This window comes from Vulpes vulpes, chromosome 1, assembly GCF_048418805.1.
Source record: "Vulpes vulpes isolate BD-2025 chromosome 1, VulVul3, whole genome shotgun sequence".
Taxonomy (NCBI): domain Eukaryota; kingdom Metazoa; phylum Chordata; class Mammalia; order Carnivora; family Canidae; genus Vulpes; species Vulpes vulpes.
In genome coordinates, this window is record NC_132780.1 from 143,823,059 (window position 1) to 143,835,336 (window position 12,278).

Here is a 12,278-nt window from a genome sequence, read left to right on the forward strand (position 1 = left end):
GAATGATAAAGAATAAAGTGATCTATCTATTCTAACTTGTTAATTTTAGTGACAGTCAAGGAAAACCTATCCAGTGAATTTGAATATTCTGTTCTTAAGATTTCACAAGGAGTAACCAGGAGAGCCCAGACCAAGCTCCAGTCCTCACACCAGCCGGATATTCTTTACAGTTCTATCCCATAAGATAGGACAACCTGGGGCCAAATGCTCTGGAAGGAATTACTTTCCACTTCGTGGTTTGAGTCATTTATTTCTACAGTCCTGAAAATGTTTTGATCCCTTGCAAGTTAAGTCTCCATGAAATCCCATGAGTTGGGAGGATAAAACATTGGTATTCTCATTTTACGGTTAAAACAAAGTTTTGATCAATTGTGTTCACTGGCTTTTCCAAAAGCATTTGGAAACTCCCTCCAGCACCTGCTGGACCACTGCCCCGTAGGCCCATGTTGCATGGGTCTTCTTCACTACTAAATGCACCTGCATTGATGTCTTTGCAAGGTGGTTACATTTTCTTCTAATTGTTAAAAATGACTAGATGGGAAGCTAGAAAAGGAAAACATGAAGATGGGAAGTCATGATGAGGGAGTCATGAGCATTCTCATTAAGTTTTCCTGTCACTCCCTAAGAAGGAAATTGAAAATCTGTGAACTTCTCATTATTGAAACTGAAACAGTAAATTCCTGATGGCTAGTGGATTAAAAGAACATCTGTTTGGTTTCTCATTTCAGCATTCCACATTGCAGCATATATTATCTTACTTGCACTAATCTCATAAAGATCTTTTCCTCTTCTATTTTGAGAGGAAAGTCAATGTTCTTCTTCCTATTTTATTTTTCTCTCAGGCTATTTCTGGAAAAGGATGTGACTGACAGGATACCCCTTTCTTGGCAGTTGCTGACTTTTCCCTCTGCCCCTTGGTTTTCCTTTCTCTAACCCATGAAAGAGCTGGCCAGGTACAGCTTTTGGTGGATGAGGTACTTGCCTATTAGCAAGATGTACCAATCCTGAATATTCTCCTGAATTCAAAAATTCCTTTTCCAGCCATTTGGAACGCCTGTCTCCACTTTGATATTATATCTTCTCTTCCTTAAAACCTTACATGTACACATACACACATATTTATTTATTCCTTTATTTGTAAAATGAATATTTGACTTAAATATATACATATATTTAATAATTTGTATGTAAAATTTATATATTAATTATAGCATTCCTTTTTATATTTATTTTTGAATATATTTTTAACTTTTATAAGTGTATGTACTACTGCATAAAATACTAATATATTATTCATTACTTACTATTAATAATATGTGTTTATTTTATATATATCATACTAGTTATAAACTATGTTAATATGTATATATATTTAAATCAACTCTTCATTCTTTTTCTTTTCTTTCTTTTTTGTCTCTGGGTCTCTGCTTAAGTATCTAGTCAAAGAGGACAGGAGAGGGGAAATAATATAACTGGATTCTCTCTCTGATAGGTTACGAGCACAACTTTAACACCTATGATGACACCTTCATCACAGACCTCAACACACCTTATGACTATGAGTCTTTGATGCACTACGAGCCTTTTTCATTTAATAAGAATGAAAGTGCTCCTACCATCACGGCCAAGATCCCTGAGTTTAACACCATCATTGGACAGCGACTGGATTTCAGTGCTACTGATTTGGAGAGGCTGAACCGAATGTATAATTGCAGTGAGTACTGATAGGTCTGAACAGTAGGTAAAAAAAACCTCAAAGAGTTTCCCCCAGCCCTTCAGTTTCCCATACATTTCCCTTCACTATTTCTTCCTGTTCTAGTTAAGGAAATTGGACAAATTACATAGGCTAGTTTATCTCTAGAGTGGAAAAAATTGTAACACCCACCTCATTATAGGATAATTATGAAAATCAAAGTTGTGTTTTACAAAGTAAAAGTGTTGGACTGATGATATAAGGAGCTGTGATTGTCTAACATCTTCAGCTTCCTTTTGAAGGGTGCACCCTTATGTAACTCAGGATAAGGGATGAGCTTGAAACTATCTTTTATCCTGAAAATTTTATCCTGAAAATTTCTTTGCCCAATTTAGTTGTTCTAGAGTCATCTAGTGCTCAGAGATGGGATGTTTTCTAAGATGACTCTATTAGTCTTCAGAGACACATTTTTAAAATTCTGTTCAACATATATGTGCAGAATACCTACTAAGTACAAAGACCTATTTGGTACCTCCTTCCTGATCTAAAGGAGTTATTGGCTGACATTTACAGCAAAGTATGATGACATTTATCATTTGACTCTTGTGAGGTGGGTAGGGCTACATCTATGTTGGACGTTCTAAGACATAAGGGTGACAACAGGATTTGCATTTGAGGAAAGTCAAGAAAATGTGCTGGATGTAAACAATGTGGTCTTTTTAGCTTAATACATTAGATAACCTGAAATAAAATGACTAAAATTTTTAACCAGGTGACAAAAATATCATTTGCAGCCACAACTCACACACTTTTGGACCATTGTGCTTTTGAGAAGGCAAACATCTGTGGGATGATTCAGGGTACCAGAGATGATGCTGACTGGGTCCATGAGGACAGCACTAAGCCTGGAGAAGTAGATCACACTTTGGTGGGACGATGCACGGGTAAGTGAAGGCAGAAAGTAAGCACACTGATGTGGTCCACCAGGTCCAATTTGAATATGACAGCTTACATGTTTTGCCTCAGTTGAAATGTTAGTTATCAAACTTGGAAATCCAAACAAGCACAAAGACTGTTTCTCATATCTTAATTATTAACTCAATAAAAAGTATGCAGGTTCTGGGCATGCCAAAGAAAGATGCATTTAAATGATGACAAAGCTAATACAGGCATGTGGTTGATAAGGCATGATTTTGTAAATAAAGGTAAAATATCTAGAGCAGAGCCCTCCCATAGAACCATAATGCAAACCACATGCATAACGTGGAATTTTCTAGGAGCCATATAAAAAGAAAGGAGAAATTCTTTTTAATGATACATTTTATTTAACTCTATATATTCAAAATATTAGCATTTTTAACAGAATTTTTAAAAGATTTTATTTATTTATTCATGAGAGACAGAGAGAGAGAGAGGGGGAGGCAGAGACAGAGGCAGAGGGAGAAGCAGCCTGATGTGGGACTCGATCCCGGGTCTCCAGGATCACACCATGGGCCGAAGGCAGGCTAAACTGCCGAGTCACCCAGGGATCCCCAGTATTAGCATTTTGATATGTAGTCAATAGTAAAGTTATTAATGAGCTACTCCACACTTTCTATACTAGAACGGTATTTGAAATCTGATGTGTAGTTTACCCCTATAGCACATCTCAGTTTGGACTGGCCACAATTCAAATACTCAGTAGCCACAGAGGTCTGATAGCAATGCATTGAATGACATGGCTCCAGATAGTTCTTACGTGTGGTTTGTATAGTGAAAAAGCTGTAAAATCACACAGACCTGAAGTCTGGCTTCACAACCTGCTAATTCTAACCACAGATAGTTGTTTTTGTTGGAGTTGTTTTTTAAGTCTCTGCTTTTGTAAGCCTCTCTGACCATTCCAGGATATTGATACTTACCAGTGAGTTTGAAAGGAGCTAATGCATAGAGAGCCTCCAGCTGCAGACCCAGCAGCTTCCCTCTCCATTTTCTTCCATCTTCCCTTTCTGTCTAGAGGTTCCACTTATATTTTTATTTCCATTTTAGCATCTTTCTATTTTGTGCCTGCCCCAGAAATAATCCTGACCCTACAGATTATAATCAGTTTTTAAAAGCTAGACTGTTACAAAGTCCCTTAGTAACTTTGTGAAGTTGGCCCCTTCCCAAAAGGGACTCAGCTTGTCACCCAGATGCCAGGCCGTTGGGGTCAGAGTTCACAAGCAATTGCCACCCTTCCTCCAGCCTTGACAAAAGGCGAAAATTTCCACACATCATATTATCAAACACATAATCTCAGGTGTCTGAATTTCTTTCTAAATTTCCATCATAGCTTCTCATCCAGTCTCTTCTGTGGACTTGCTACTAGGCTAGTATACAATTCCTAGCTAAACAGAAGAGTGACTGTCATATGAAGGAACACATTAGAACAGTGTTCCAGCACCTTACTAGGAAAAGAAAAGACCATATCTCAGAAGAAATATCTAGAAAAGTTTTACCAGTCATCATGCTTCTTCCACAAGAGGCATTTAATGGGAGTGCATTCCCTCTGTTAGAGAGCACCAGTGGTGTTGAGATAGATGTGTATACTCAAAGAGCACAAAAGATCACTTGGGATAGAAGGCACCTCCCATTTGAAACCAGGAGAGATGAATGGATACCTTTGAGCTAGTGGCAGTGCCTGGGCAAGAACTCAGGTCTCTCGACTACCAAGTGTGGGTTATTAGGCTTTCATTTCCTACCCCTGAGCATATCTGCTTGGAATTCCTCAGCAAGGACCATCTGGAGATCTTAGCCATGTGAGTTCTTATTTTATTTAACCCAAGCACTCAATAATTCACAATGCGGAGAGCTCAGGCTAGCAAGTTCAAGAAAATGTAATTTTTCCAGATGTAATATAAATGATAAAGCCATTATATATTTTTAAGCTTTAAGTAGAAAGCCTATTCAAAAGCTGATGCTTGCTGCCGTCGTGGAAGGTACGATGCCTCATGGATGAGGCAAGATGAAGCGGAAAGTCATGTTGCCAAAGTACCTAGAACTGTACTAGGTGCTCACTTCATTTTTACTTTATGAGATATTTTGAGTGGATTCTTTAGTAAGAAGTTGAATTCTGGAGTACAGTTTAAAGGACTTCTTTATATGCGAGGATTGTTCTTTGTGCTTTACTCTGATGTGCTGATTGATTTTCTAAATGACATTTTCCTTTAGCTGCCTGTGTATTTGGGAGGAGAGAGTTCTGAGATATAGGAGTTGAGCATACCCCAGCTCAGTTACAAGCAGACACTTCTCACCCTTGTTTTCAGTGTTCTTTCAAGCCTTCTTTACATTCAAGAGAAATCCTCATGTAGTCCCTCAATATGCCTTGAATGTCCCTCTTATGACACAATGAAGTTGACTCTTTGCCACCGATAATGCATCCAATTACAGGCTAGAAACAGGTGAGACTGAACCCTTATCGTTGTGAATATTTCTATTCCAAGTCTTAAACATTGGAATCCCATAGTCTGTCACACAACTAGAAGATCAGCATTTTTCCTTGGAGTGAATCTCTAAACAGGAAAGACAATGAGGAAAATTGTATTCATCTCAGAGGCGCTAAATTCCATCAACCTTCTCTTTGATGGAATGAGCCTATGTCTCCTTAAGTCAGAGGTATACAGTTCACAAGCTTAGGGGCAAAGGCATCAAGAGAGGCAGTGGAGAGCTGGGCCTCCAGCCAGGGAATCTGTCCGTGGAGACAGAACAAAGACAAACCACCTTGGTTCCCTTATCCCCACAAGAGTCCTGGCCTTGGTTGCCCAGGAAATGGCTGTGGCTCACTACCCCACTTGGCAGGAGTCCGGGGCCCCCGGGGTGCGGGCAGCTGGAGAGGGGTCAATGGGCTGCTCTCACTGCAGGTGCTGGCTACTTCATGCACTTCAGCACTAGCTCGGGGATGGCAGAAGAGGCAGCCTTGCTGGAGTCTCGGATTCTTTACCCCAAGAGGAAGCAGCAGTGCCTGCAGTTTTTCTACAAAATGACAGGAAGCCCTTCCGATCGACTCGTCGTCTGGGTCAGGAGGGATGACAGCACGGGCAATGTGCGCAAGCTGGTCAAAGTGCAGACCTTCCGAGGTACCTGGAGACATTCATGGGGGTGCCGATTTGGCTTAAATCCGGGGTCCCACTCCTTCCTCTCCCTCCCCTTCCCCTCTCTTTGTCACTTCTTCTCCTCTTCCTCCTCCTTCTTGTTCCTCTCTAGTCCTCCACCTCCCTCATCCTCTTCTAAGAGCCCAGCATAGAATCTGGTACCTTTTAACCACTCAATGGATATTTCAGCCACTCGGAAATCAGACACCGCATTGGGTATTTGGGTGAAGCTGAAATATGCTTTTGGAAGAGGCCGATCAGAAAATAGAAATCCAATTATCACTGCAGCTCTGGAGACAGCCAGGGCAGAGAAAATGGGCAATTCGGGGTTAGAGCTGGAAGCAGAAGGGAAGTGGGAGCTAATGCTGCTACTGAGAGTGGTTTGGTAGTTGACAAGTGTTTCTGCATCTGTTTCAAAAAAACTGAATGAGTAGCGTTATTTAATACACTGAACTAACTTGAAGCCAACTTATAAAGTTGGAAGGAAATAGGACATGTGTATATATTAACTTCATTACCATAATTTAAATATTCCTAAATGTTATTTTATGTATTTTTTAAGAGGGTCAGTATGAAAATACTAAGCTAGGTAGTTGGGTTTGAGGGTAATCTGGGTGTAAATCGAGATCCAGGTTTATAAAGTTAAGTTTTTACATTCTTTTGTGGTGGTGGTGGTGGTGGTTCATTCACAATCAGAAAAGGAGAGGCACCCATTCCTATTTTTCCATTCAACAAAGAATTTCTCAATTAACATGAGTCCGGAGAGGGGAAACATCATTTGAGTACTTCTAGAAGAAACTGATGCTCTTGAAATGTGGAAGCTTCCTTAGAGGTCACTCTTTAGAACAGGTGCCTGAATCACCTCTACCCAGGCCCTCTTTGGGCTACCTGGGAATGCTACAGATAATGGTTTCGAGGGGTTCACTTTTCTGGCTGCAATGTGTAGAGCACCTTATCAAATGATGGATGACAGCTAGGTGCCCTTTAAGAGTTGAGAATTTGCTATGTTATCAAGGATTGTACATATTTAATGAGAAAATGAATTAGAGCCTTGGTAATATTGATGGGATCTATTATTGCTCACTTCTATATAAAGCTGGAAATGCTACCCTCATAAGCATAGCATCAGCCAAACAACCTTCTTATGCTTAACTCAGTTCCCTACACTGCTATGCTTTGAATTCCAATGAATTCAAAGTGTGTCTCTGTTCAAAGTTTCCTAGAAGTGCCATATGAATGGATTTTTAAAGTAGCTCATTCTGATACTGGCTTGTAAATGAAGCTTTTCTAAAAGATTAGTTGAATATCATTTAATGTTTATGTGATATTCAACTTAAGATATTTATAGCTTAAAAAATTTAAATATATGGACATTTTTATTATATTTTATATATGTATTATATTTTTCCAATTTGTGGAAATGTATTATGTATTATATGTAATGTATGTATATTTACAATAATGTAAATGTATTATGTATTATATTTTTTAATTTAATTTATTTTTTAATTTAAATTTTGTTAACATACAGTCCAATATTGGTTTCTAGGGTAGTAGTCAGAGATTCATCATTTACGTATACCTGTGTTGTGCTCATCACAACACAGAAAGAGGAAAAATACTTCCAAAGCGCTCTGGCCAATTGCATTTAGATTAATTGTCTACAATACTCATCTGTTTGAATTCATTTTAGCCAATATTATCCCCACTTGGGGTGTAGCATTTTTCTTTTCCTTTCTAAACCCAGTGCTTAGATATATACCCTGGCAAAATATCAAAGTAGGGGCAGATCTTTAGGGAATTATTTGTTGCTCTGGCCTGGTGGTTTCCTCTCCCTAGACCCTTAAGCAACTTTCTTTCTTTCTTTCTTTCTTTCTTTCTTTCTTTCTTTCTTTCTTTCTTTCTTTCTTTCTTTCTTTCTTCTTTCTTTCTTTCTCTTTCTTTCTTTCTTTCTTTTTTCTTTCTTTCTTTCTTCTTTCTTTCTCTTTCTTTTCTTTCTTTCTTTCTTTCTTCTTTCTTTCTTTCTTTCTTTCTTTCTTTCTTCATTCTTTCTTTCTCCCTTTCTTTTTTTTAGATTTTATTTATTTATTTGAGAGAGAGAGCACACATGAGCAGGAGGAGGGACAGAAGGAGGGAGAAGTATATTCCCCGCTGAGCAGGGAACCCCATGCAGAACTTGATCCCAGAACCCTGAGATCATGACCTGAGCCGTAGGCAAATGCTTAACTGACTGAGCCACCCAGGTGCCCCTCCTTTCGGGTTTCTTCTGCTATGCAGCACAGAACCCCATGTTCTAGAACAGCCTTCACACTTCTTACTTCAGCTTTTTATTCAAAATTCTTGCTTCCAGCTCAGTCTCAAGAAAAAAGCAAGTAGACATAATTTTCATTAGAATATGAATATCTGGAGAGTGGTAACTCCTTTTGTATTATTTGTTTTTTTAAGAGGAAGAAGAGAAAAAATCGGATGTTAGTGGGTGAGTCAGTCTTTCATAGGGGAGATCCAGCTTGTCCTGCATGTGAACATTTACTCCAGAGCCATATACTCCAGATACCATATATCTCTCTGGCATCAGGTCATAGGTTGGACCCCATAAAATTGCCATTATTTGATTTTGAGCTTACAAAATGACTATTTTTATGATTCAGCCTATTACTTGGGTATTCAGTGCAAACATTAAGGGTTGAGGTACATTTATACCATGAAATCCAGCTTTGAAAGACAGAACCTATGGAATTGAATAATAATGGAAAACAAATTCTGATTAAGATTTGAATATGAATATTAAAATATTGCATGAATATTAAAATGATAGTGTGTCTTTTTATAGCTGTTTCCCCTCGGTAGGTATGTGGCTTTGGAAAAGTTCCTTACCATGGAACTAATGGTACATATCTCATAGTACATATCTCATAGAGATATTGTGAGGATTAAATTAAATAATTCATACAAAGCACTTGGTATGCAGGGCACCTCAGTGGCTTGGTTGGTTAAGCGTCTGACTCTTGATTTCAGCTCAGGTCAGGATCTCAAGGTCGTAGCACAGAGTCTGCTTTCCCTCTCCCTGTGCTCCTCCCTCCACTGGATCTCTCTCTCTCTCTCTCTCTAAACATATATATATATATAATCTTTAAAGCATTTGGCATGCTACCAGGCTCATAGGCCATGCTTAATAAATGTTGGCTGCAGTTGTCACCAACCTTCTTCTCTGTCCTCAGGAGACTTGGACCAAAATTGGAAAATTGCCCATGTGACACTCAGAGAAGAGAAGAAGTTTCGCTACCTATTCCAGGGCACGAAAGGTGACCCCCAGAACTCGAATGGGGGAATTTACCTGGACGATATCACTCTGACAGAAACCCCATGCCCTGCAGGTGTTTGGACAATACGGAATTTCTCCTCTGTCCTTCAGAACACAGTTAAAGGGCAGAAGCTCCTGAGCCCTCGATTCTACAATTCAGAGGGATATGGTTTGGGGTTGACCTTATACCCTCATGGCAGAGTCGGCTCCAGTACATCTGGTTTCTTGGGAATTGCTTTTCATTTGTGCAGTGGGGAGAATGATGCAATCCTGGAGTGGCCAGTGGAGAACAGACAGGTGATAATGACCATTCTTGACCAGGAACCTGATGCCAGGAATAGAATGTCCTCAAGCATGGTGTTCACTACCTCCAAATCCCATACATCTTCAGGTAGGTGCTCTAAAATCTGCCCCTCAACCCGAAAGGGCCAGCAGATGTGATTCCCATCTCTATACAAGGATGACTGGGTGGCACAGCAGTTGAGCATCTGCTTTTGGCTCAGGTCATGATCCCAGGTCCAGGGTTCGAGTCCCACATTGGGCTCCCTGCATGGAGCCTGCTTCTCCCTCTGCCTATGTCTCTGCCTCTCTCTCTCTCTCTGTCTCTCATGAATAAATAAATAAAATCGTTTTTTAAAAAGAGAGAGAGCGAGATTAACATTCCTCTCACATTTCCTACTTGAGTATATCAACAACATAGTCATGTTGGAATATTAAGTTAAAATTTTCAATGTCATCTTATCTCCCTTCTTTCGAATTCACTTATCAAGCATTTATTTTTTCCTTTCTCCCGAATTCACTTATCAAGCATCTTACCTCCTCTCTCTCGAATTCACTTCTCAAGCATTTATTAAGTGCTTATACTGTGCCAAACTCAGTGCCAGTTACCTAGAATATAAGCAAACCAGGCAATTCCTGCTTCATTGAACTCAGTCTAAATGAGATGACAGATACTGCTAATCATTTATCAAATACTCAGAATTTCAGTGACTTTTAAAATCTTGGTGATCATCAGCATGTTAATGACCAATAAAGAAATGGGAAGACTTTTTTTATTTTTCAAATGAAGAGCCTTAAAGCTTAAAAGGAAGAGGCTTTCACTGTCCCTCTGTGCTCACTGAGGAAGTGACTCAGTAATGGACAATTGACCATTAAGAGCTCTGGTTCTCTGCCCCTCACTGCTCCTAATCCCGAATCTTAATTCTCTGGAAAGTGTAAATAATCTGATTTTTTTCCAATATATTTTTTTCTAACTAAGTTCTATATACTCATTAAAGACCAGTTGGAGAGTGAAGTAAAAGAGGTAATGTGATGTTATTTATTGTTTGCAGCAATAAATAACTCCGTCATCTGGGACAGGCCATCCAAAATGGGAGCCTATGATAAGGACTGTGACTGTTTTAGAGGCATCGACTGGGGCTGGAGTAGTGTCATCTCCCACCAAATGCTAAAAAGGAAGAGTTTCCTTAAAAATGATGACCTTATAATGTTTGTGGACTTTGAAGGTAATTTTGCTGATCTTCCTGAATAAGTAATCCTATGCTCTGGGGGTTTCACAGATTTTGCACTGATTTCTGAGTATCTCATGGAGGATGAAGTTTTTGTTCTGTTTTGTTTTGTTTTGTTTTGTTTTGAGGACCAAGTTCAGAAAAAAAAAAAAAAAAAGATGTGCTCCAAGAGAGCTATTGTTCAGGGACTCACATCTGTATTTTAACCGTCCTTGAGAGAAACTAAAACTCTGATGCCACCTTTTTTGATAATTTATCAAATATGAGAGTTTGGTACCTTCAGTTTAGTTTTCATCAGTCTATCTGTGCTACCTTTCTGCTTCTTTTTTCAGGTTAAATAAATAAGAATGTGATTGGACGACTTTGAAAATAAAAATAGCTAACCTGAGGGATTCCTGGGTGGCTCAGTGGTTGAGCATCTGCCTTCGGCTCAGGGCATGATCCCAGGGTCCTGGGATCGAGGCCCGCATTGCGCTCCTTGCAGGGAGCCTGCTTCTCCCTCTGCCTGTGTCTCTGCCTCTTTCTCTGTGTGTGTCTCTCATAAATAAATAATAAAATATTTTTTTTTCAAAAAATAGCTAGCATGAGAATTAGCTGGATTCAAACCACCTTTCTATGTCCCTCAAGGTGGAGTCCATGAGGGATGGAGGTGGCCCAGGGAACTTTCTCCAGAAGTAGAAGCTACTTGTAGTCAGATGTTAAGTATAGATCTTCCTCACCGCCCTTTCGTCTATTTCCTCAAGATATCACCTACCTTAACCAGACTGAAGTTCAAACTCAAAACACAAGGCTGATTCCTCAAGGCCTCATTCTCCAAGACGAGGAGCAGCAGGCCTCAAAAGAAGGTTCCGAAAAGGTCTCGTTGGAGAACGCGCTCCCCGGCAGCCTGGACCAGGAGCAGCCCAGCCGGCAGAAGCGGTCAGTGGAGAACACCGGTCCTCTGGAGGACCACAACTGGCCACCGTACTTCAGAGATCCATGTGACCCGAACCCTTGCCAAAATGAAGGCATCTGTGTGAACGTGAAAGGGATGGCGAGCTGCAGGTAGGCTCTGTGGCCAGGGGGAGGCAGGTGGGCCTTCAGCAGAGGTGAGCCAGACATTTGCTTAACCCTGGTAAAAAGTGCCGTTCTTGGGTTAGGGCGATGACTACCTCATTGGGTCACCTGGACTTGGCTGTTCCTTGACCCCACAAAGCTGTGCTCCGAGTCAGTGGGCTTAGGCTGTTGAGGCACAGCAGGGGTCCTGCCAGGGCAGCGGGGTCCCAAATCTCCTCTCTCTCGACTTTTATCCTTTGCTCCCCACCTCTGGGAGATGATCAACAGCATCTTGAATGTTGTTGGGATTTTGAACTCCACTGCAGTGCTCACAAATGTTCCAGAGCCTTGAGCCCAGGAACTACATGACCTGCCTCAGTGGGACTTAGGACCAAGCTTAACTCTTTACTGACTGCCGATGTTATTGTTAATTATTAATTATTATTTCTATCATCTATTTGTTCTGTTGTACTATTACCGTAGTTACGTTTTTAATAATGGTGACAAGAACATCTGATATTTTTTGACTGCTTGGTATGTGTCAGGTGCTGTCCTGAGCAGTATACATGCATGATCTAAATTATTCCTCATGGCCACCCGGTAACTTAAGGACCCTCCTTGTCCCCATTTGGTGC

General features: G+C 40.2%; 1 protein-coding gene across 1 annotated transcript in view; it reads left to right on the plus strand.

Annotated features, from left to right (window-relative positions):
• MEP1A (meprin A subunit alpha) overlaps positions 1–12,278 on the plus strand; it is a 33,148-nt gene that overhangs the window by 19,235 nt on the left and 1,635 nt on the right. Inside the window, exons 8-13 of the mRNA XM_025991214.2 lie at positions 1,493–1,714; positions 2,488–2,637; positions 5,569–5,784; positions 9,018–9,491; positions 10,432–10,605; positions 11,352–11,652. Of these exons, the coding sequence (XP_025846999.2) occupies positions 1,493–1,714; positions 2,488–2,637; positions 5,569–5,784; positions 9,018–9,491; positions 10,432–10,605; positions 11,352–11,652 (1,537 nt within the window). The remainder of the gene's footprint in view (positions 1–1,492; positions 1,715–2,487; positions 2,638–5,568; positions 5,785–9,017; positions 9,492–10,431; positions 10,606–11,351; positions 11,653–12,278) is intronic.